Source organism: Eptesicus fuscus, chromosome 8 (assembly GCF_027574615.1).
Source record: "Eptesicus fuscus isolate TK198812 chromosome 8, DD_ASM_mEF_20220401, whole genome shotgun sequence".
NCBI lineage: Eukaryota > Metazoa > Chordata > Mammalia > Chiroptera > Vespertilionidae > Eptesicus > Eptesicus fuscus.
Genome location: NC_072480.1, coordinates 79972429 through 79999139, shown reverse-complemented (window position 1 = coordinate 79999139; position 26711 = coordinate 79972429). Strand labels below are relative to the sequence as shown.

The following is a 26711-nucleotide window of genomic DNA, read 5'->3' as shown; positions in this document are numbered from 1 at the left end:
AGAGTAGTTACACCTCATTTATGTACCTTCTATTAATTTTTGCTTTACTCTATTCATTCTATACTAGAGGCCTGATGCACAAAATTCGTGCAAGAGTAGGCCTTCTGTCCTCCGGCTGCTGGCACCAGCTTCTCTCCAGCCGCCAGCAGGCACCTGGAACCCGGGCTTCCCCTGCAGCCCCAGCTTCGTCTAGAAGGTCATCCGGAAGGATGTCCAGAAGGACATCTGGTCTAATCAGTATATTATGCTTTTATTATTATAGATTATTATAGACTAGAGGCCCGGTACATGAAAATACATGCACTGGAGGGGTTGGTCCCTCAGCCCGGCTTGCTCCCTTTCACAGTCCAGAAGCCCTCAGGCAGGAGGCAACCCCGTGATCAGGGGAGGGCAATGCTCCCATCACACTTCTGCTGCTGCCACTGTTAGCAGCATGAGCCACAGCCGGCCCTGGTTACCTGAGCCTCGGGTTGGCCCTGGCTGACTGGGCAGCCACCATCAGAGGCTTGTCTGCACCTTGGGTCAGCCCTGGGTAGCTGGGCAGCCACCACCTAAGGCTTGCCTTCACCTCAGCTGGTCCTGCTTGCCTGCACCCCAGTCAGTGGAAGGTACAGGAGGACCCAAGGCCCCCAGTGGGGCTGAGGGGACTGGGCACTGCCATCTTGTGTCTATGGGCACTGCCATCTTGTGAGGCCATGACAGTCAATTAGCATATTCCCTCTTTATTATGTAGGATTATTCTTATCACTAAAATGGTAATATATTATTTAACAGTTATTTTAAAGTAATTATATCATAAGATAGGTCATAACATTAGAAATACTCTGTGTATTATAATTTAACAAAATACAGTGAATGAACAATGTGATTCTCAGATCAGTTATTGCAAAAAAATTTAAAGAAAAGAGGCAATAAAATATTCATGGTGATATCATATATGCATGAAAACAGATTATGTATTTTTTCTTTTTTAGTTTTTTCTTATTTAAAATTTTTATATTTTCTTATTTTTGAAATTGAATATGTATTTAAATTATAAGGAAAATACTAATCATGCATGTAAAAATAGAGTATAAATTAGAAAGTCATTTGAGACTAAAAGCATACATACCTTATTTGTACCACAAATAGTTCCATCTTTTACCCACATCTTGTGGCTATCAGCATGGTCATATTTATATTCCAATGAGACACAGATATTTCCATTTATATTAGCATAAATAATAATGGCTTGTGGAACTTCAAGTATATTTTCACCTTCATGTTTACATATTAATTTTCCACACATCACATCACTATAATTTACAAATAAATAAAAATCATTAGTTTTAAACACAAATAAATATTAGAATATCATTTCTAAAGCAAAAATATTTAAATAAAGCTCTGAAGTTTTGAAAAAAATTATATGCAATTAATTGTGAAACACGAAAAAATGAGGGTTTTACCTGCATTGATAATAATGGAACATTTTAGTAATGATGAACTGCTTCCTAGATAACCTGATAATTTTTGTAATGATTATTTTACTTTTTTGATTCTTAGACATAATCAATTTCCAGTTTATTCTATCTTAAAAAATTAGCAAAGTTTATCCTTTTCAGTTTTTTAAACGTAATACCTACTCTCACCATTATGGGTAAAAACTTTGAAATATTTTACGTAATAAATATTAACATGTAATCACTAAAATACATCATAATGATAGCACTGTGAAGCACAAAAATTATGCAAGTTACCAGAAAATAAGAAAAAGCATTAATAATCTCCAATATTTATAGGGAACTCATACAATTTAACAAAAGGAAATACACAATCCAATAAAAAAATGGGCAAAGGACCTAAATAGACACTTTTTGAAAGAGGACATGCAGAAGGCCAAGAGATATATAATAACATGCTCAGAGTCACTAATGATCCAAGAGATGCAAATTAAAATGACAATGAGGTACCATCTTACATCTGTCAGAATGGCTATCTTTAACAAATCAACAAATGACAAGTGATGGTAAGAATGTAGAGAAAAAGGAACCCTCATGCATTGCTGGTGGGAATGCAGAGTGGTGCAGCCACTGTGAAAAACAGTATGGCATTTCCTCAAAAAATTAAAAATTGTACTCCCTTTTGACCCAGTAATCCCACTTCTAGGAATATAACCCAAGAAATCAGAAACACCTATCAGAAATAATATATGCACCCCTATGTTCATAGCAGCACAAATCACCATAGCTAAGATTTGGAAACAGCCTAAGTGCCCATGAGCAGATGAGTGGATTAGAAAACTGTGGTACATCTACACAATGGAATACTACATTGCTATATAAAAGAAAGAACTCTTACCATTTGCAACAGCATGGATGGACATGAAGAGCAATATGCTAAGTGAAATAAGCCAGTCAGAGAAAGATAATATCACATGATCTCACTCATTTGTGGAATATAATGAACAACATAAACTGATGAACAAAAATGAATCCAGAGAAAGAAGCACCTAACGAACTGTCAAACCTCAGAGGGAAGGCCGGGTAGGCTGAGGGGTCTGGAGCATAAGAGATCAACCAAAGGACTTGTATGCATGCATATTAGCATAACCAATGGACACAGACAGTAAGGTGCTGTGGGGTGGGAGCAGGCAGGGAGAGGTCAATGGGGGAAAAGGAGATATATGTAATATTTTCAACAATAAAAAATTTAAATTAAAAAAAGGCGATTTCACCTTCGGCCATGGGTTATGTTGTTTCTGGGGCACTGTCGCCCAAATCTGGTTTACTGCTGAGCTGAGGTGACTGCAGATGCCCTTTGAGCCATGGCACTGCCCCAGGTACAGGCAGCCAGGGAGGGACTGCACTGTGGGAGGTTAGCTCCAGGGCCTGTCTGGCCTGTCTCACCCAGTCCTGCCCCATCAGCCACCTTCTAATTAATTCCCTTTCAATGTGAAGGAATGTGTGCACTGGGCCACTAGTTTTATATAATGAAAAAAGAAAACCAAAAAACCAAGAACAATAAACTGTTTACATCCATTACTTCTATTTATCTAAACTCCTAAATATTTGCTAAGCTAAATTTAACATCTCTTTATCTTTAAATTTAGTACTTTTAAAAGTAAGAGTTCAAGGGTCAAAGTGACATTAATAAACAAAGTAAACAAATTATATACTGTGGAGTTATCCTATGTCCATTATTTAAAGTATTTGCAGTATTTTAACAAAATGGATATCATCAAAATTATGTCTAATGGATTACTGTCCATATCTGCTTGTGGCACATGTTATACCATAAAATTTTTATTTGGTCCATGAGTTCTGTTAGAGGTCATAAAGTCTACCACACATCCATTTCTACTTCAGTGGAGTCAACAAATTCTCCTGCTCTAGAGAGACTAATCCCAGCCCAACTATATACCATGTTCTCTAAATAACGTTCTACTCAGCATAAAATCTTAGCAATAGTAAAATATAGATACATTAGAACAGCTTTTCGGGGTGGGAGTACCAATTTTCTATGACCTGGTTTTTTGCCTTTTTTGCAAAAGAGGAAAATTTAAGAGAGAAAAGTAGCCCCTGGCATTCAAGTGAAGGTCTGATGTTACAGCAAGGCCTTGAAATTGATACAAGCTAAGTTGCACTCATTGTTAGACCACGGTATTTACCTGTTAAACACAGGCCAGTATAAGAATATCAACTTTAAGTAAAACCATTCAGTGACTATGTAGATCAAGAAAGAAAAAGTCCACACCATAAATCATCTCTGAACATAAGAAGACAAAAAATAAATATTATCCAAGCAACAAAATTACCAAACATCCCTCTCATCCAGCCAATATGAGTGACTATTGTTGTATTACAAACTAGAGGCCCAGTGCATGAATTCATACACCAGTGTGGTGTCTTGGCCTGGCCTGTGGGGATAGGGCCAAAACTGGCTCTCCAACATCCCCCAAGGGGTCCCGGCTTGTGAGAGGGCGATTCTCGGGGGACACAACCTGGAATCGGGCTCCCTCCTCTCTGGTTTCAGGTGCATCACCTGAGAACTGCCGCTGCCAAGTCACTAAGCTCGGCAGCTGCAGTGTTGCGTGTCTTCCCCCTGGTGGTCAGTGTATGTCATAGCTACTGGTCAAAGCATCTGCCCTCTGGTGGTCATTGCGCATCCTAGCTACCAGTTGGATGGTCGGATGGTCGCTTAGGCTTATATGTATATAGATTACAGCTTTAGCTTCACTCTCTAGTCTTCCTTCTTCACATATGATTTATTAAGATATCCAATCACAGAATTACTTTCACTTCCTGAAAACATCTAATTCAGAGCATTGATCCACTTCCTGAAACCCTACTGAAAATTACTTTAACACAAGCTCAAGTCCTATAATAAGTCTCTAAAACTCTGGAGCTAAGATGTTTCAGTTTCCCATAGTGTAAAGTCTCACTGACTGGAAGCTGTAAGAAACTAAACTTGTTCAATTGCAGGTGGGTTCCTTGTGGTTTTTAGCTGGAAGGTATTAACACAGATCTTAACTTAAGAATCATTTATACAGTTAAGAAGTAGGTTGAAGTTGGTTCGAGTTAGGTTAGAATTCTAATCTAACACACACACACACACACACACACACACACACACACTGAAAGCTTTGGAATATAACCAGAGAGGGATGAATTGAATGTGATAATTGAGCCATAAGAATGGAACTCCGTATGAGACATTTTGGATTGTGGCTTTAAAAAAAAATCCACAAAAACATATTAAATCTTCTTAGCTTGAAAAATCAAAAGGCAGAATTAGAAGATGAGCCTAATATCAATTTGGTGACTGAAAATTAAAAGGAACTGAGCACTAAGATGTGTATATGAACTTCACCCTAAATCCTTTCTGACCACTGAGCTAAGCATGTACAATGAACACTCCAGGGAATTATTAAAGTGCATCTTAAAGATAAAGAATACTATTTTCAGCTGCTGCTCGTAGAGAGATATTATTTATGAGTCTAGCTATGTTCAATCCCTTCCATATCAAAATTCTACAGCCGTCTGAAATGCATAAAAATAACACAAAGTTTCATTGTATATTATTCATAGTATTTATTATAAAATAAAAAATGCTAGGCATATAAAAAATTAAAATGTGACATAGTCAAGATGCAAATAAATCACTAGATACCAATATCAAAATGACCCAGATACAACAATTAGCAGAGAAGCACTTTGTAGCAACTACTATATAAATTACCAGGGATTTAAAGGAAAACATAGTCATATTAGTTAGAAGGTTTTCTTTAGTCAGTATATATGCTTTAGCAATTATAAAACACACTTCTGTGTATTTTGGATTTGAGTATATGGAAAAGCAATTTATAAATGTACTAAGATGTACTTTATGGCGTGCATCTCATATGTCCGTCCCATTTTAAGTGCTTTTCATAGACTACTGAAACTCCCCACCGGCACCAGACCAATAATGTTAGTGAAACTAGTATTTATATTTTATATATGTGAAACATATGTCCAATGTCATACAAGTAGATAAGTGGTATGGTTAGGATTTGAAACCATGGTGTCTAGCTGTACAGTACATGTTCTTGAGCACATGTTCTTAAACACAGTACTTTACTACTTCCTGGGTAGTAAAAATGCATGTGTTGTTCTCATTTCATTACTATAAGAATGGTTATCCTTTGTAAAATGAAAGTGACCGCATGAAAAATAAAAATAACCAGTCAATGTAACTAATGGATAATCAGTTAATCTGTGTGTAAATTAAACAGCTTATGGGAAAATACAAAGGGTAATTTGGATATATGAGAAACAAGCACAGACATTCTGTATTTCAAATAATTCTAATTTGATTAAATGAAGTCTTTATGGCCAGGTGAAATTTTTATTACACATAACCTTATGTGGTGGTATTTTCAAATTTAAGGCAAAAAATAAAGTTTCCTAGATAGATTTTGCAAAGCATACTTAGGATCACACTTCTTGAATCCTGAAGCATCAGCACCACAGTTGCCAGATCTGTCAGTCATAGAATTAAGGTATTTAAAACACTCTGAAGGAGCCATAGGTAAAGCTGAAAAGGAAAAGTATGGTTAGTCACAGTGAACTTATATTAATTTTAAAATAATTAACAAATGAATTTAGCATTTTAAAATAGTTTATAATATATATTGCACAAAATAATGTTATACTATAAATTGAAAATAAAAACTAGGTTTAAGATCACATAAAACCACTTCAATGAAATATTTAGAAGTTAAAAGTGTTCTTACTATCCAAATACCTTAGATATAAACATTGCACTCAGTTTATTGTTTTTAATTTTTAGTAAGTTTAGAAATACATGTCTGTAAGAAATCTAAAGATTATCTTATTAGTCAATAATTTGTGTTTGCATGAATATCTTTTCCAGTCAAGCCAGTGAACTTACATCTTTGGTTTTTATCATAATTTCTTCAGAACAAAAAGTATTGAAGTCACTATTGATTCATTTTCACATTTGCTATCCAAACCATACCCAGAATGTGTTTAATTCTCTTAAGGTACAACCTACTTAAAAGGCAGTTTACTTAACATAACCCTCCATCATCAGTTCTTCTCTAGGATTAAGTCAAAAGTTTTTGATAGAAAGATTTAACCACTCCATTATGACACACCAAAAGAGAAGCCCCAGGAAACACATTAGATCTCTGTTGAAACTCCTAACAGAGGTAGCGAGCAGAACATAAGCAGGTGATTTTATCTAGAGGTCATTTGCAAACCTGGCATGGGTGAGAAGTCAAAAGTGTCAGCCAAGCAAGAGAAGCAGGCGATCGTTGGTGGACATAAAATATGACAAAGTTGGAGATCTTTCATAACTATAGTGACAAAACGAGAGTCTCAAGGGGCATTAACATATAGTTTAGTCCCCTTTCACGGCTTGTTCCTGATTCTAAAGATGTAAAAAGCAGGAGATTAATTAAAATATAAAGAGATGACTTTTATAAACCAGTGCAGATTCTTCTGCACTTTCTGTGCTCTGGTAACAGGGATAGGAACTTTAGTAAATATACCACTCTTAGAAGAAAAAGACACATTACAGTAATATCTATACAAGAGAAGCATTTAGACTGAAAACAGGGCTCCTCAAAGGTAAAAATTAAAGGTAAAAATATAAAGTAAAAGAATCTTTTAAAAATAATTAAGAGAACCATGCTGCATATATACTGAAACATCTAAAGGCTGTAATCCTTTAGAAACCTCAGAGGACGAGTGCACTCTGCCCAGCTCCAAAGTACCAGTATTTTCCAGAGGGGTGCTTTTACACAGGTCTAGTGCCATGATTTTTAGGTTGGGTGCTCCAGTTTTTGTGGCTGCTGCCCAAGGGATGTCCTTAAATCATCTGGCTCTGGTGGCCACAGGAGCTTTCATTCCTGGGTGGTATGGAATGGTGACAATCAGAGAGTTCTTGGCTCTACCACTCCCAGGGCACTGGACAGATAGCCGACTAAAACACGTGTTCACTCTCTCTGTGAAAGAGAGACCTCTTGGCTGTTCCTGGAGCTTTGGTCTGAGGTAAAGGCATTGGGTTTGGCATACATCTAGAGATTTACTGATGCTCTCTGAGGAGATGGAGGATAGTGGACATCATCTTTGAGCTTTCCCTGTGCTTTGTCTCAGCTCTCCAGTATCTCTCATAAAACAAACAAACATTTTACCCTCAGAATCACATTAGCTAATCCCTTAATTTTGATAAGTAGATAGAATGCAATTATACATATACATATAGAAAAAAATAATTATATTTTTTACAGATTTTGTTTCTCTGGTGGAATCCTGGGTAAAACAGTTTATAGGGTAAATGGAACTGTGATCTTTTAGTTTGGAAATATTCTTATACTAGAGGCCCGGTGCACAAAATTCGTGCACTGGGGTTGGGGGTCCCTCAGCCCAACCTGCCCCCTCTCACATACTGGGTGCCCTCAGGGGATGTCCTACTGATGGCTTAGGCTCACTCCCCATGCTCCTTTGTGGGAGGCAACCGGGCTGATCAGGGGAAGGCAGCAGCCCCATCACCCCACTGCTGCAGCCACTACCAGTCACCACAGCCACCAAGGTGTTTCCATCAACACGGACTCCAGTCCCTTCACCAAGAAAAAATGACAACTTTCTATAGGCATTTTCAATATGTGTCTTTCATAGGATATGCTTTTTTTTTTTAATCCTCACCTGAGGGTATGTTCCCATTGATTTTTAGAGTGTGGAAGAGAGAGGAAGAGACAGAGCGAAACATCAATGTGAGAGGGACACTTTGATTGGTTGCCTCCTGTATGAGCCCTGACCATGGGTGCCAGGCTGGGGGGCATGCAGGGACCCCTGGGCTGCACGCAGCGGTGGCCGCCGGGGGTCTCCACACACCCCAGAGGCCAGCAGCCAGCCCCCCATCGTGTGCACCAGGCTGGGGGCATGGACCCAAACTGACTCTTGGTGCTGGAGCATTCCCAAGCGGCTGGGGCACTATGGTGACAGGGGATGTTTCCGTCCCACCCCTCCCCCAGCCCCTTGGCTCCTGCACCTATAGGCTCAAAGTGGCCAGGGGGCGTTCTGGGACCCCTGCCACTTAGGACCTAAGCAAGGGGCCTACAGGCTCGGACTGGCCTGGGTCCTGAGGATGTTTGTGGGACCCAGCCCCTTGGTGCCTGCACCCTTAGGCTCCAAGTGGCCAGGGGGCATTCTGGGACCCTGCCGCTCAGGACCTAAGCGTGGGCCTACAGGCTCTGATAGGCCTGGGTCCAGAGGATGTTTATGGGACCCAGGCTGCTCAGGACCTAAGCGCAGGCCTACAGGATCTGAGCGGCTTGGGTCTGGAGGATGTTTCCCAGACCCCAGACCTCTGCAAGTGTTTGGGGGCAGGAACATTCCCGTGTCGCTAATGTTCCCACCCCACCAAGGCTCCCAGTGGCCAGGGGGTGTTCTGGGCCCCTGCTGCTCAGGACCTAAGCGCGGGCCAAAAGGCTCTGAGCGGCCTGGGTCCAGAGGATGTTTACGGGACCCAGGCTGCTCAGCACCTGCATATGCAAATTAACCGCCATCTTGTTTGCTCTGATTGGCTGTGGGCATAGCGAAGGTGCAGTCAATTTGCATGTTTGTCTATTATTAGGTTAGATCTCCTCCATGGTAGCCCAATGCCAGCAGCTTTTCAGTTAATGAAACGGCCTGACCTATTTTGAACTTTTGTAAAAGTACCATACTCAGAGCACATAGTTGATTTATGACAACTTTTCAATCATGAATAGAACAAATAAACATAAGATCAGCAAGAAAATACAAAATTAGAACAATATTACCAATAAATGAGACATACAGATATCTACAAAGCACTCTATTCAACAATAGCAGAATGCCTATTCTTCTCCATGCATTTGGATATTCTTCAAGATAGACCATACATGAGGTAAAGAAAATTTAAATAAACTTAAAAGACTTGAAATTGTACATATTATGTTCTCTGAATAAAATGAAATTGAATTTAAAAATCAATAATAATAGTACATAAGAAAAATGCAAGAATATGGAAATTAAACACACCTAAATAAAAGAAATAAAAATGAAACCTTATGAGAAATTAGAAAATACGTTGAGATGAATGGAAATAAAAGCCTGGCATACAAAAATGTATAAGAACCATTGAAAACAGTGCTTAGAAATTTATAACTACAAATAACTAAATTAGGAAATAAAAATGATTTAAAATCAATAATCTAGCATTCCATCTTAAGGTAATGAAAAAAATCTAAACATAAAGCAAACAGAAGGAAAGAAATAATATTATAGCAGAAATAATAAAATAGAGAATAGACAAATGATAGAGAAAATCAATATCAATACAACAAATAGTTTATTTGAAAAGATCAACCACATTGATAAATTTTAATTATTAACAGAAAATTTCCCACAAAAAAGTGTCTGAGTGCAAATATCTTCACTAGTAAATTCCATAAAATTTTCAAACAACTTAATAGAGTGCATCAAGACTTCCAAAAAATATGAATAGGAAATACTTCAATGAATCATTCAGTGAGACTTGATAGTAAAACAACCCAAAGATATTTCAAGAAAGAAAAATTTGAGAATATTCCTCATGAATGTAAACATAAAAATCCTCAAGAAATTTACAGACTAATAACCCTCATGAATATGAATTTTAAAAAGACAACAAAATACTTATAAACTGAATTAGACAGAATATTAAAAACACTATAAATACCAAGTGGGTTTTATTTCTGAAATGCAAGGATGGTTCAAAATACAAAAATAAATCTGTCAATTAGTCATATACCAAAATACAAGAATGAAAGGGAAAAAAATCCACCACATGATCATGTTAATTGATGCAGAAAAAACATTTCACAAAAGTCAGCACCCTTTAATTATAAAAAACACTCAACTAACTAGAAGTAGAAGGAGAGTACTTAATATAATAAAGGCCATTTATAAAAAAACATCACACAATTGAAATAATACTCAATGGTGAATGACTGAATGCTTTTCCTCTATGATAAGGAACAAGAAAAGTATATCAGCTTTCATCCTTCTATTCATCACAGTAATAGAAGGCCTGATTATTAGACCAATGGGCAACTAAAAGAAACAATATACATCTAAGTGTTGGGGAGTATGTGGAGAAAAGGGAACCCTTGTGCACTGTTGATGGGAATGCAAACTGATGAAGCCATTGTGGAAAAAAGTATGGAGTTTCTTCAAAAAATTTAAAAATGGAACTGCTTTTTGACCCAGTGATCTCACTTCTGGAAATGTATCTTAAGAAATCCGAAACTCTAATTCAAAAGACTGCATGAACCTCTGTGTTCATTGTAGTGGTATTTACAATAGCCAAGATCTGAAAATAGCCTAAGTGCACTTCTGTAGATGAGTGGAAAAGTGGTATGTTTACACAATGGAATACCACTCAGCTGTAAAAGAATTAAAAATAGGAAATCTTACCTGTTGCAACAGCATGAATGGACCTGGAGATTATTATGCTAAGTAAAAAAAGCCAGTCAGAAAATGACAAAAAATACCATATGATCTAAATAGACACTTCTCCAAAGAGGACATATAGATGGCCAAGAGCACAATAAACTAACAAACAAAATAGAAACAGATTTATGCATACCAAGAACAGACTGACAACTGTCAGAGGGGAGGTGGGTTAGGGACTGGATGAAAGAAGGTGAAGGGATTAAGAAAAATAACAAAAACATATAGTATAGGGAAGGCCTAGGAGGAGAGGTGCAGAATGGATGGAGTCAATGGGGAAAAATGGGGGACATTTGCAATACTTTCAAAAAATAAAGATAAATAAATAAAAAATACTATCTGGTGATGGCCAGAGGGAAAGGGATAGGTAGAGGTGGGCAGAAGGAGGATAGAGATGGAAAGAGAATTTGCTTTGGACAGTGGGTACATAATGCAGTGTATTGAGTTGTACTCTTGAAACCTGTATAGTTTTTTATAAAACCTGTATAGTTTTGTGAATCAATGTCACTCTAATAAATTTAATTAAAAGTCTACTTAAAAGATGTTTTTTTAAAGTTGTGACAATAAATGTAGTTATAATGATTTGACTTTGGTTGGTGAGCACACAATGGAATATACAAATCATGTATCATGAAAATGTATACTTAAATCCTTATTAACCAATTGTACCCTAATAAATTTCATTAAAAATAAAATAAAAATTTAAAAATATGTTATTAATGTTAAATTGTATATGTGTCAAACATACAATCACATTTCTTCCCCTCAGACTCTTCTAGTCTTAGGCAACTATTAATCTACTTTCTGTCTTTATACATTTGCCTATTATGCATATTAATATAAATGAAATCAGAATTTGTGGTCCTTTGTGACTGGCTTCATTAGCTTGCCATATATTTTTAAATTTATCTATTTTTAACAAATATCAGTACTTTGTTAAATTAATATTTGATTGCATAGTAATATTCCATATTTGCTTTACTCATTCATCAGTTGATGAACATTTGAGTTATTTCTACATTTTGATTAGTATGAATAATGGTGCAATGAATATTTGTATACAAAGTTGTATGGGAACATGTATGTTCAATGGTCTTAGGTATATACCAGAAATGAAATAGCTCTGCTTAACATTTTAAGGAAATGCCAAACTATTTTCTAATGCTGCTACACCATTTTTATATTCCCACCAGCAATGAATAAAAGTTCTGATTTTGCCACATTCTTACTAACACTTGCCATTGCCTGTCATTTTAAATTATAGCCATCCTCAGAGGACCTGAACAGACACCTCTCCCAAGAAAATATACAAATGGCCATCAGATATGTGAAAAGATGTTCAACTTCACTAGCTAATAGGGAAATGCAAATCAAAACTACAATAAGGTATCACCTCACATCTGTTAGAATGGCTATTATCAACAAGACAGATAAAGTGTTGGAGAGATTGTGGGGAAAAAAGGAACCCTTATTCACTGCTGGTGTGAATGTCAACTGGTACAACCATTATAGAAAACAGTAAGGTGGTTTCTGAAAACACTGAAAATAAAGTTACCATATGACTCAACAATCCCTCTTCTGGGTACCTGCCAAAAAAATAAAAACATTAATTCACTAAGCTATATGCATCCCTATGTTCATTGTGGCATTATTCACAGTCGCCAAGACATGGAGACATTCTAGGTGTCCTGCGATAGAGGATTGGATAAAGAAAATGTGGCACACATATACTATTATTACTCAGCCATAAGAAGAGACAACATATTACTGTAATTTGTGACATCATGGATGTACCTTGAGAATGTTATGCTAAGTGCAATAAGTCAGTCAGAAAAAGCTAAGAACCATATGATTTCACTCATCTGAGTGATATAAAACTGAAACTTATGGACATAAACACCTGTGTGGTAGTTACCAGAGTAAAAGGGGTCTTAATATATAGTGACAGAAGAAGATTTGACTTTTTGGGTGCTGGGCACACAGTGCAATATATAAATTTTATAACATAGAAATCCACACCTGAAACCTGTATAATCATATTAACCAATGTCATCCTAATAAATTTAATAAAAAATTACATCAAAAAATCACAATTATATATCAACACCTATTTCTTTTCAGTTTCCAGAAAAATGCATATACAGGAAATAAAAATAAGACAAATACCTTCACCAAATGATTCTGTACATTGTAATGTCAGACTCTTACATGATCCATTTAGGCAGAGCCATTTATCCTGTTCACATGGATGACCATCCTGAACATAAAAGTCCTCTTGACATTCCGCAGATGTTCCATTGCAATATTCAGTGAGATCACATTCACGTAAGGTACTCCTACATGAAGTTCCTTTTGGTGAAAACTGATGGTGTGAGGTAAATTGTAGTGAATAGAGCAGAATGTAAACATATAGATATTATAAAGAATGATAACTTTACTTATATAGGTAATACCAAAATTTTAAGAAAACTCTTACTTTACACTTGTTACAGCATAATCCTATTAAACATTCGAAACCGGTTTTTAGTGCACATGTGGTACTGTCACAGCAATTGTCTTGGATTTGATCACACTCCTGAAAGGCAAAACAAATGCTCTTAAATATCTTCCAACTTTTATTTACATTGGATGCGTATTTTAATGATGTAAACATCATATAATACTAGCATATATTATATATATTATAGACAAATGCTTAACATACATGTTGGCAAACAAACAAACAAAAAATAAATCCACTTATTTACTCACTAGAGGCCTGGTGCATGAAATTGGTGCACGGGGAGTGTGTCCCTCAGCCCAGCCTGCACCCTCTCCAATCTGGGACATCCCTTTCACAATCCAGGACTGCTGGCTCCCAACTGCTCACCTGCCTGCCTTCCTGATTGCCCCTAACTGCTTCTGCCTACCAGCCTGATCACCCCCTAACCACTCCCGTGCCATCCTGATTGATGCCTAACTGCTCCCCTGCCAACCTGTTTGCCCCTAACTGCCCTCCCCTGCAGGCCTGGTCACCCCTAACTGCCCTCCCCTGCAGGCCTGGTCCCCACCAACTGCTCTCCCCTGCAGGCTTGATTGCCCCCAACTGCTCTCCCTTGCAGACCTGGTCCCTCCCAACTGCCCTCCACTGCTGGCCATCTTGTGTCCACATGGGGTCAGCCATATTTGACCACATGGGGGCAGCCATCTTGTATGTTGGAGTGATGGTCAATTTGCATATTACTCTTTTATTAGATAGGATAGAGGATTGGTGCACGGTGGGGGCCAGCTGGTTTGCCCTGAAGGGTGTCCTGGATCAGGGTGGGGGTTCCCTTGGGGCATGGGACAGCCTGGGTGAGGGGCCTGTGATGGTTTGCAGGCTGGCCACGCCCCCCAGCGACCCAAGAGGAGGCCCTGGTATTTGGGATTTATTTATCTTCTATAATTGAAACTTTGTAGCCTTGAGTGGAGGCCAAGGCAGGCCAGGGCTGCGGAAGCTTGGCTTCCTCCATCGCTGGGGGCAACTCAGGCCTCCTGCTCTCTCCAGCTCTGTGGCTGCTGCCATTTTTGTTGGGATTTATTTATCTTCTATAATTGAAACTTTGTAACCTTGAGTGGAGTCCACGGCCAGCCAAGGGTGTGTAGGAAGTTTGGCTTCCTCCATTGCCAGGGAAACCCAAGCCTCCTGCTCTCTCCCTGGCCACAGCCATCTTGGTTTGGTTAATTTGCATACTCACTCCTGATTGGCTGGTGCACATGGCTTGTGGGTGTAGCAGAGGTATGGTCAATTTGCATATTACTCTTTTATTAGATAGGATGCTTGTTAATAGAAATTAATTAGTTCCCTACAATGTGCTAGACTGTGTGTTTTTTCTGTCCCTAGAGTAGGTTTGACTATTTTGGTAGTAGGGTTTTCTGAAATCCTGGAGGCTACCAAAGCCAGCCTCCAGAAGCTCTCTGGCTCTTATAGACAGAAATAGTTAAATGCAAGACATGAAATGAAAGTTACAACTTAACAATTTCCTTATGATTAGTTCTTACTCATCCTTTATGAATCTACTATATTTTAATAAGTCAGTAACTTTTATGAGCTATTCATAATTTATTTTACTTTGAATTCTCTAAATATGAAGAACTAGAAATTGATGTTTTTTAACATGACAAATTATCAACTTTATATCACTCATCCATATTTTATGATGTCTTCCATTTTATGCTATAATTCATCTATGCCCAGTGATTCTGTTTTTTTTTAATTCTTCAAACTTATTGTGACCTTTATTATTTTTTTTGTTGTTGAAATTATTATAGTTGTCCCCCATTTACCTCTTCTACCTCCTCCACCCAAATCCTTCCTCCCCTCCCTCTGGCCCTAACCATGGGCTTATTGTCTGTGTCCATGGACTATGCTTATATGTTCTTTAGGGAATTTATTACCATGATTCTGTGTTTTTATTTATTTATTATTAGGTTTAATAAAAGCAGTATATAAAAAAGTAGGAAGCTGGAGAGATAATACATTTACACACACACACACACATTTTTTAAAATTCCCAAGGATTTTAAAAATGATAAAATGATTGATTGGGCCAAATATTTCAATAAGTTACACAAAAATAAATCATAGATTTCAGTGATCTTAACATGACTCATAGTATGATACTTAGTAGGGCACATTAATTTGCAGTGTTTTCCAGAACTATTCTGCCTAATCTGTATCATTGCTATTACTATGTACATGGGATTCTGGTTATTAATCCCATGTACGTAGTAATGGGATTAAGCTATATAACAGGAATTTGGGACATAATTATATGATAGTTAAGAAAGCCAAAAGATACTGCTGTTAATTTTTATTTAAAAATGTCATGGTGTTTCCATTTAGATCCAAACAAGGAAAAACAGGTGGCTGCTGTGAATAATTTCTTAAAAACATATCCTAAACCAGTTACCTAAAAACACACTTTTTCATACTGAGGTGAATACATGTGAATGATCTTAGCTATTACAGTATGGAGCATTGAATTCCATTCAGATTTTCTTGAGTCTCTCATGCCTATACCACTCACTCACAGTGAGTCTCACAATTTCTCTTTCCCTCGTCGTATTCCCTTTTTCTATTCTCTTACCACTTCCCTCTGATACAACAGCTTTTTGTAAGATTTCTGTGAGTATGAAAACCAGCTTTTATGGATTATGTATGGTCCAAATCTTTTTGAGTTGAATATTGACCTGGGTTAAAATACTCAAAGCCAGAAATGCACCTCCTATGTTTTCTTTCTCAAACTTTTATATCTCTCTGAATGGCAGAGGATTTTAGGTTCAGAAAAAATATAAGAAAAATACACAAGAGGGACAGTTTAAACTTGGGTCAACTCAGCTATAGGATTAATGACGTTGAAAATCACTTATACAGATACTATACAAACCACTAAATCTATACATGAATATATAAGTGCCTTCATTAGTTTATTAAAATCCCTATATGCTTTCTTAAAGTTTTTGCAGAAAAGTGAGTGTGATAAATTATGAGAAGTAACAGTATCACTATAAAATTAAATATTTGTATGCAGTATCACTATAAAATTAAATATTTGTATGCAAATCACTATAAAATTAAATATTTGTATGCTTTCAAATTAATACCTACATCTGCAGTCCCACAGTCACATATTTCTCCTTCTTCCACTTGTTTATTACCACAAACTGCAGCTTTATATGATGGATCTAAACGTGGATGATTTCGAAGACACTGGGATTTTGGCTTTGAAATAAAATGTGCAAAATCTTCCATGCTGCAGTTACTAAAGATCTTCACACCACTGGAATGACTAAAAATACATTAAACTTCAAATTTTTATACAAGCATTTTATCAATCAATTGCCTACCCTGGGAATAAAGCTATTTAATATTCCACCACAGAAAAAATACTCAATTTTATTAGTGTCAACTATGCAAAAATATACAGTAAACATTTTTAGTAGGAATAAATAACTAATCAATAAAATTTTGTTGGATCTTATACTGGTTATTTATGACATCATTTTCTCTTGCAGCTCCTATCTAACAGAGTGGTCCATTTCTGTTTCATTTTTGCTTCCTTTTCTTTTCATGACTTCTAAATATTGTAATACTCTTTTATTGACAAAAGAGATTGGGCTTCTCCACTTCTTCATATTTACTCATAGACAATCTTTTCAGTTCTAGGTTTAAAATTACACCAGAACCTAACAACTCAGATATTTGTTTTCTTAACTCCAACTAACCACCTAAACTCCAGAGTCCCATACCCAATGCCTTATTCAGTATTTACAGAGATACCTTTTCTAAGCACACATCTAGCATACCACCCCCTTACTACTCTTTGTTCCTTTAGTGACATTGATTTTTCTTCAACATATTTATAAAAAATGGGAATATTAATTATTTATTGATTGATTACCTTGTCCTACTAGTTTTTTAGCTCTAGAGAAAAGGCATTTTCTTTTTTAAAAAAATACATTTAATTGATTTTAGATAGAGGAAGGCAGAGGATAGAGAGGTAGAAACCTCTATGAGCGAGAAACATAATCAATAGGCTGCTTCCTGCACGCCCCATACTGGGGATCCAGCCATTAACCCAGGCTTGTGCCCTGACCAGGAATCAAACCATGACCTGGTTCATGGGCTGATGCTCAACCACTCAGTTATGACAGCCGGGTGGGAAAATGCATTTTCAATTTTTTTGTTTACTAGCACAAAGCTAAGAGCTCAAAATTCACTAAAAAAAAAAAAAAAAAAAAAAATGAATGAGTGCATGGTTAAAACTGTTGTATAGTAGATTTTTGGTTGCAGTTTCACTATAATTTTAATTATTCTAAAACTATTAACAAGTAAAAAGAATATAATCATGGAGGTCTGTAATTTGATGACAGATATAGATAATATGAAGTTATTGGTTTTTAAAGCCATAGACTCAAATCCTAGTCATTCAGATTATTACAGGAACATGATATTTCCATGAGGATTACAAATTAGAGAGTTTCGAACAAACTACCAATTTTGATATTTTTTGTTATTGTCACATCCTGGATGAACATACCCTTCAGTTATATTAACCATAATGAATTAATTTATTATTACATTGCCAACAATTCAGATGAATTTTATCTAAGTACCAGAAACCAAAAAGAGAGAAAGAAATAAAGATTTAATATTACTGAGAACCAGGCAAGGCAAGGTGTGTTTGCTATGTGTGAACTGGTCCATAGGGCATATATTTTTTGGTGATTTAATTTTTCATTAGAAAGAAAATATCAATAATAATCCTATCTAACAATAGAGTAACATGTAAATTACCATCACTCCGCTACGCCCACAATTGGGCGGTGGGAGGCTGGGGGGCCGGACTCGGGGTGGCCTATCCGCCATTGAGAGGCGCGGATCCGCTGCTACTGAGGGGGGCTACCCTGCTGGTGAGAGGCTCAGGGGGCGGGGCTCCCGCCCCCTGCGCCTCTCAAAGGCCAGATCCGCGGCCACTGAGGGGGCCTGTGGCGGACACCCAGCTGTGCCTCTCAATGGCAGGGTAGCCAGGTGTCCGCGGCAGCCCCCCTCAGCGGCCGTTGAGAGGCGCAGGGGGCGGGAATCCCGCCCCCTACGCCTCTCAACAGCAGGGTAGCACCCCTCAGCGGCCCGGGACCATCAAAAGTGGGGGAGCTGGTGCCTGTCAGCTCAGGCACCAGGACTTTCAGAAGCCTCCGCCAAGCCCGAGGCTTCTGAAAGGCCTGGTGCACCAGGGGACAGGCACCCAGCTCCACCGCGAAAAGCGAAAGCGTGTAGGGGACCTTACACGTGCATGATTCAATCATGCACTGGGCCTCTAGTTATATCAAATTGGATAATTTCTTTTCAGCTTGAATCTTTGAACAGATTTTCTGGATATTTCTATTCCCCATTCTCTCATATTTTCTTAATTATAGAACCTCTGATATTCAGTTCAGTATATAATTCCCTTGCATGAATGGCTACATTTTTTAGCTTCTTGCAAAGTTAGGAGTGGGTTGATATAAAGGTTAAGTAATTGGTTTAAAATTAAGCTATAAGTTTAACTTCCAGAAAGTAATGATGACAATCATGCTTCTAAGTGACCCTTTATTCTATTGGTGACTATAAACTTAGTTAAGTTAATGCTGTATTTAAAGCTTCCATCATAAGTTATGACATTATCTTGGAAATGAAAGCCACTATGCAGAAATCAATGTGAAATGTCACACATTTAAGAATGTTTTTATTCCAACTAACATACTGAGAGGACATGTTCTTAAAACAAGACAGCTTTTTTCTTTCTCTAGCAGCCAGTTTTAGGGAATCCCCATTTAACTGCTGGTGTGAAGTAATTGAGAAATATTGGTGCAATAGATGGATTTGCCATGGGGATTTACCTAGAATCCCTGTTTGTGTTATTTACTTGCACTATCTGGATTTCTTAGCTTGTTCTAAAATAGACTCTTTTGGTCATCAGGTAGATTCATATGCCCACTTGATATTATAATTCTGTGTATCTGAATAAATACAAATTATGATGAAAATATTCAACTTCAGTAACATAATAACTTAGTGTTTCCTACATGCATGCTAAAGTCTACAAGGGTCCAATGGTCCACCAGGAGCTGAAACAGTACTCTGGGGGTCTGCACTACAAATATTTGATACTTGTCAGAGATTCCACATAAAACCTAATCTACCAGGAATATCTTTAGTTTTTATTGGACCTTAATGGACATACAAACCAAAGAATAAGACAATGCCCTGTCGGTACATCATCATCTGCCAAAAGAATCCTTGTTGCCATAAGATCACTTATTAATCCAGTTTAACAATCATTCCATAATAGTTTGCTATAGCCACTTCTGGGATAACTATTCTTAGATGGGTTCCTCCCAAATTAGAGCCTGAGATAAAAATTTGAATGCAAGTACCTCTAGGAACTGATTGTGGAAGCAGGAGTGAGGGAATGGGGAAAGTGGGATGTTATCAAGTTTGTTGCTGTAAGATATCTGAAAAGCAGAAAATGCCTCCAAAATTGTCCATCAGAGAGATAAGAAGCTGGCTCTGGTCACTGACTGGATAATGGATTCTCTAATCCCTGATTATTTGGTCCTAATTTTATAAAATCTCAGAGTATACTCTAAGAATAATGATGGTAAATGCAACTTCTCTGTTTTAAGGCATAAAAAATGATACTGCAAAAGGCCTCCTTTGATAACAAAGGAAAAGCTGAATAACAGCATCTATGAAATCAATAAATGCCAAGACTTCAGTCTGAGCCAGGGCAGAATGAAGGAGATTTATGCAGACAAGACCATATTAATCAATCATTCTTGTACAGTGATCACAAGCCAGTATTTGCCTTATCTGCTCAGGCTTAAATGCTAAAATCATGCAAGTAAACGTAGTGATAAATGTAGGGGTTAGATCATATATGACAAAGCAAGTGTGACATTAGATTGGGAAATTTTGAAATAGATATTTGGGACTTGGATTATGCATTTTGATCTGGAAATCATGGGTCACAGCTTACATTCGACCATTTAAAATTATTTCAACTTAGACTTCAAATACACCAAACTTATTTTCATATAAACTACTAGAGGCCCATTGCACGATATTCGTGCAAGAATAGGCCCCTGGCTTCACTCCCAGCCACCTGGGAGCCGGCAAGTCCCCGCTTCTGTCTGGAGCACCACTCCAGTAGCTCCTTTCACCACTCCCCTTCCCCTCATAGCAGGCTTCACTCCACTCTGCGCCTGCATATGCAAATTAACCACCATCTTTGTTTGGGTTAATTTGCATATTCACTCTGATTGGCTGTGGGTGTAGCGAAGGTACGGTCAATTTGCATGTTTCTCTTTTATTAGGTTAAGATATGTGTAAAGCATATACAAGTAAAGCATCTTACATTGCTTCTGGGTTCATTATGCAGACAGCTCCTGAACATTGGCATTTGTCAATGTCATCATAAGCTATTCCCATGCTAAGGCTCAGCAACTGAGCTATAATGACTGCAAGTGATTCCAGACTTAAGGTTTTGGGGTGCTGAAAAAAAACACACACAAGTGCACACTAATATTTTAGAAGATAATTCATTTACTGGGAGAATAATGTAATTATTAAAAATAGTGACATGACAAAAATGGAATAGAGGCTTCTAATATGTAACCACAGAAGTGCCATCCATGTTGACTCAATTTGTTACAGGTACCATTATCAATATGAAAAGAACATAATAGTGATATCTGAAATTTTACCAAAAATTAAAAATGTAGTTCATTTGATGGCACGAAAACAAAATAAAAACTGCTCCAGTAATATAATTATATATAATAATAATTATAGTCATATTTATACTAACCAAAAAGATTTAAAGATATGCACATATACAGTGTCAAATTATTAACAGATTGTGCTAATTTATAATTTGATTATTTAGAGATAATACTTTATATCAATGTTTTTACATGATGTTTCATAAAAAAACATAAATTCACCCATTAAATTAATTTATATTACGGTAATAATGACTGATAATGAGAATGCTGACTTTCCTTCTGGATTCATTATGCAGACAGCTCCTGAGCACTGGCATTTGTCAATGTTATTATAAGCTATTCCCATACTAAGGCTATTTTCAAAACCAAAATGCCTTTATCATTTTCTTTTTGTAAATGTAAGATGCTTATATAGAACATTTGACCATACTAGAACATATGAAGTTTAAGAAAAATCCACACATCACACTAGGTCTTCAAATATATCTAATAACACCTTTGTGAATATACTTCAAGATAGGTTTCCAGGAATACATTTTGGTATATTCTGTTTGCTTCTCTAAATCAACTTTCCATCATTTTCCACCTTGCTCTCTAGTCAGGAATGGCACCAAAGGATAATATCAAAAGGTTCTTTTCCCCCTGCTTTACTTTGGTCTAATGGGGAGGTCAGGGTAAGATTCTGTTATCCTTCACCTGGGCCCCATAGAGCATTTTAGTGAAATTGATAGTTCCCAAAGTTTTATTTTAACCTGGTTTATAATTATGTTAACTACATAATTAAGAAAAATGATCAAAATCTAAGCTTGAAATCAAAAGTAATTACTTATTAAATATTGAACACATGCAAATTTATGAGAATCTTCTAAGCCTAAAATAGACTACTATATTAATTTTCTAAAATGGATATTTTGAACTCGAGATGAAATGCCAAAAATTTTATGTGTATGAAGTTCAATGAGGACTTGCTATAGTTCAAACATTTCTTTCAGCAGCAGGTACAAAGATTATTATGTTCATTATGCAAATATTAAATACCTAAAAATTAATAAAAATATTGAACTATATATAACCTAAACAGCATTTTATTTATATATCTTAGCCAACATTATACCAACCAGAGCAATGCCTCCTCCATATTGTCTATCACACATCTTTCCTTGAAAGGTTGCACCAACATAATCTGATTTTTCTCTGTAACTTAAATTAAAAAAATCATATACATTTGTAAAACTAAACATAATTAATATTGTATTTGCCAAATATAAATATGTATTTAAATATTTATATAATATACTCATAGATAGTTCCATGTAACATTAAAGTAACAAAGCATAGGAAGTGACTGAATGCTTCTTTTGAAAACAATAGAATAGATTTTAAAACAAATACTATAAAGTGTATTGTCAGATGGATTTTTAAAAAATGAAGATTCAGTTTTGTGTAGTATTCACTAAAAATGAAAATATTCGTAAAAGATAAAAGTAAGATAATTAAGTAAAATATCTTAAAATTAAGAAAATAAGGCAATGTAGTTGATAATAGGAAGAGTTATCTTATAGACTGAAGTTTCCCTTTATTAAGTTTGAATTAGCTTGCCAGAGTCATGCAAAGTTATGCCATAATTGAGGGGCAGACAGTAATATAAAAGATTATGATTTAAAAATATATAGGGTGTCCCAAAAAATGTATATACACACTTTGAATAATAATAAAGGCAGTGTTTATTAAAATATATTTCATTGTCAAAATTGAGCTATCAACTATTAAAGTGTATAAATTTTTTGAGGGGGGCTCCTGTATGTATTATTTTATTTAATATAAAATATATATAAAATAGTATATATTTTAATATTTAATATTTAATATTTTAATATATATAAAATATATATAATATAAAAAGTATAAGATGCTCTATTTAATAAGATTATTGTTTTTTATTAATGTAAAAAACAATAATTAATAAAAAACAATAATCTTATTAAATAGAGCATCTTATACTTTTTTAAAAGGAAGCATAGTGTGAATATGGTATATTAGAGATGTTTAAATATACAATTGTGCTTCCATTTCCTTGTTATTTATTATTTTATTTTATGGAAATAAAGCATAAAAAGAAGCCCAAATTACTATATTTTTAGAATTCAGGTACATTTCTTCAGATAAATATTATCAGTGTTTTATGTATAGTTAGGGACACTATACTATAAGGTAAGAAGGCATATGGTAACAAGTTTGAAGGAGTAAATTTTAGATACAAACAAATAAATACAGTGAAATCAATAATTCTATAAAACCCATGTTTTGAAAAATAATATTCACATGATGTTGTACGTAAGAAAAATGACACAAGATATCTTTCTCTAAAGACCTTTGAACTGTCAGAAATTAGGTCAAATGTGTGTTTTTTATATAAGATTTAGTAATGCCAAGATATGCTTACACAAGTAAAAATGCCATATCATGTGGACGCAAAACAAGATAAGATCTTTTCCATTTTAAAAATTTGTGTAATAATTCATTAACATCTCCTGTTACTGGCATTTTATTTTCATCTATCCAAAGCTCCAGTGAAGACAGAATTATTGTAATATTAAATGAAGTAAAAATCTAAAATAGAACACATAAAGAAAATATATTCAAATATCATGGTCTAAATAGATTTGGAAATTAGGTGTGAAAATAAACACTATTCTGATGACAAATATTAAACAACTGAACTATAAGTCTGTTTTGAATCTTATAATATAAAAAATACATACTACTAATGAAATATGTTGTAATTAATGTTTGAAAAGCCTGTCCTTAAGCAAGCCCTAACTCAAGTGCTATATTTAATTTAATCCTTACAATAACCTAATTAGGTTTCTACAATGATTATTATTTCTATTAAATAGTTAGAAAACAAATTTTAAATGGTTATATACTTTTCCTTATTCACACAAGATATGTATTCAGGCAGTGTCATAAAAGAAACTATGGGAATTTTTTAAGTATCACAAGCAAATGCAAAAGTTCTAAAGAGCAAACACTTACAGCATTAGTCAATCCAATTAATTGGAAAATTTTTTGAGTGACAACAGCCGTATCCGAACCCATATGATTATACTGAAAAAGATAATTACACATTTTAAATCTAAATATATATTGCTTAATATTTAATTATTGCTGTGCTGTTTAAATTATAATATAGTGAGTTTGAAATGTTTTAACTACTATTTTTTGTTTTTAAATATAAATTATTATAGAAATAATATGATATTTATTCAGTGTGAGAAATAGGATATAATAAAAAATACAAAAACACCTTACAAACTCCAAAAGTAGAAGAGAGGGACAGTTTCAAAGTCATTTTACAAGGCCAGCATTACCCTGACACCAAAAACCAGACAAAAACACCACAAAAAGAGAAGATCACAGGTCAACATCTCTGAGGAACATAGATGCAAAAGTCCTCAAAAAAACGTTGGTACACTGAGATCAACAGCACATTAAAAGGATCTTACACCAGGTACAAGTGGGATTTATTCCATGGTTGCAAAAATGGTTCAACATTCACAAGCCAGTTAATGTGACAGACCACAAAATCAAGGGAAGTATCACATAATTATCTCAATTGATACATTTTACAAAATTCACCATCTTTTCAAAATAAAAACTCAACAAAATATGTATAAAAGAAACATGCCTCAACATAATAAAAACCATATATAACAGACCCAAGGCCAAGATCATCATCAGTGATGAAAAGTTGAAAACTTTTCCAATATAATCAGGAACAAGACAAGAATGCTCAGTCTCACCACTTTTATATAACATTGAAATCTTAGGCAGAGAAAGTAGGAAGAAAAGTAAATAAAATACATGCAAATGGCAAAGGAAGAAGTAAAACTGTCACTATTTGCAGATACCATGTTATAGAAAGCCCCAGACTCATCATAAAAAAGCCTGTTAGAACTAGTAAACAAGGGCAGTAATATTGCAGGATAAAAAACAAATATATAAAACTATGTTTCATATACTAATAGAAACTATCAGAAAGAGAAATTAAGAAAATAATTCCACTTACAATGACATCAAAAATAATAAAATACATAGGAATAAATTTAAGCATCGAGGTGAAGGATGTATACACTGAAAACTATAAGAATTGAAAAAACACACAAATTAATGCAAATATATTCAATGCTCAAGACTTAATATTGTTAAAATGTTTCTACTACACAAAGTAATCTACAGATTTGATGCAATCCTTATTAAAATTTCAATGTCAATTAGGAGTCATAGAACATTTAGGATGGGGCGAAGATGGTTTGAGAGATTTATAAGTAAAAGCTTCAAAGTGTTTGATGTTACTTATAAGTAATTTTTTTAAAGAAATTGAAAATCCCAATGTGATAAAACTATATACTCATTGACTACAAAAATTAAAAAGAAATATAAAACCAATGGTTAGCAAGTATGAGGAAAATAGCATTTTCAGTTTTAACTTAGAGAGGTAAAAAGTTATAACCTTTTCATAAATCGATAAACAGAATATAAAGTCTACAAAGGTGTGTCACTTCATTAGGTGTGTCACTGAACTTGGATATCTAATACTATACTCTGCTTTCCTTGATGTTACTATGGATGAAGTTACATGGTTATGTGTCAATTATATATCAACTAAAGGCCCAATGCACAAAATTTGTACAAGGGCCTTGGCCCTGGCCCTGCATGCTGCTGCTGTGGCTGGGGGGGCCTCTGCTGTCTCTGCCATGGCCCCTACCTGCTGCAGCTTTGTCTAGAAGGAAGGACCTTGGGTATAATTAGCATATTATGCTTTTATTATTATAGATAAATCTGAAGAAAGTAGAAAAAATATAAAATTATAAAAATAACTAAATGGACATTCTTGAGTTGAAAAATACAATAACCAAAATAAAAACTTCATAAAAGGGGTGTTTACCAGCAGAAAAAAGAATAATTGAACATGATAGTATATCAACAGAAACTATACAACATAAAAAAAAACACACAAAAAACAAAAAGAAAAAACAAAAAAATATTACATAAGACAGAATTTATATAATATGATCCTTAGAAGGGAACACAGATTGAAAAAAGCAAAAAACAAAAGAAAATGTACTTAGCTAGTTTGGCTCAGTGGATAGGTGTTGGCCTGTGGACTGAAAGGGTCCTGGATTCTATTCTGATCAAGGGCACAGGCTTGATCAGTTGGGCTGCAGGCTGCTCCAGGCCCCTGACCAGGGTGGGTGCAAGAGGCAACCAATTGATGGGTTTTTCTCACATCAATGTTTCTCTCTGTCTTTCCCTCTCTAAAAAATCAATGGAAAAATATCCTCAGTGAAGATTAAAAATAATAATAATTTTTAAAAAGAGCAAGCAGTTGCTTAAAAAAAAAAAAAAAGAAAAGCAAAC

The 26711-nt window shown here is 35.5% G+C and overlaps 1 protein-coding gene across 2 annotated transcripts in view; it reads right to left on the bottom strand.

Annotated features, from left to right (window-relative positions):
• LOC103288286 (disintegrin and metalloproteinase domain-containing protein 2) overlaps positions 1-26711 on the bottom strand; it is a 60563-nt gene that overhangs the window by 10506 nt on the left and 23346 nt on the right. The window contains exons 8-16 of one of the 2 annotated variants that reach the window (XM_054720310.1): positions 24327-24398; positions 23734-23900; positions 22409-22490; positions 20921-21057; positions 16633-16813; positions 13480-13578; positions 13170-13365; positions 5952-6057; positions 1112-1295 (exon numbers count right to left, since the gene is read on the bottom strand). In XM_054720310.1, coding sequence (XP_054576285.1) covers positions 1112-1295; positions 5952-6057; positions 13170-13365; positions 13480-13578; positions 16633-16813; positions 20921-21057; positions 22409-22490; positions 23734-23900; positions 24327-24398 — 1224 coding nt within the window. The remainder of the gene's footprint in view (positions 1-1111; positions 1296-5951; positions 6058-13169; positions 13366-13479; positions 13579-16632; positions 16814-20920; positions 21058-22408; positions 22491-23733; positions 23901-24326; positions 24399-26711) is intronic. The other variant, XM_054720311.1, reaches the window with a different exon arrangement.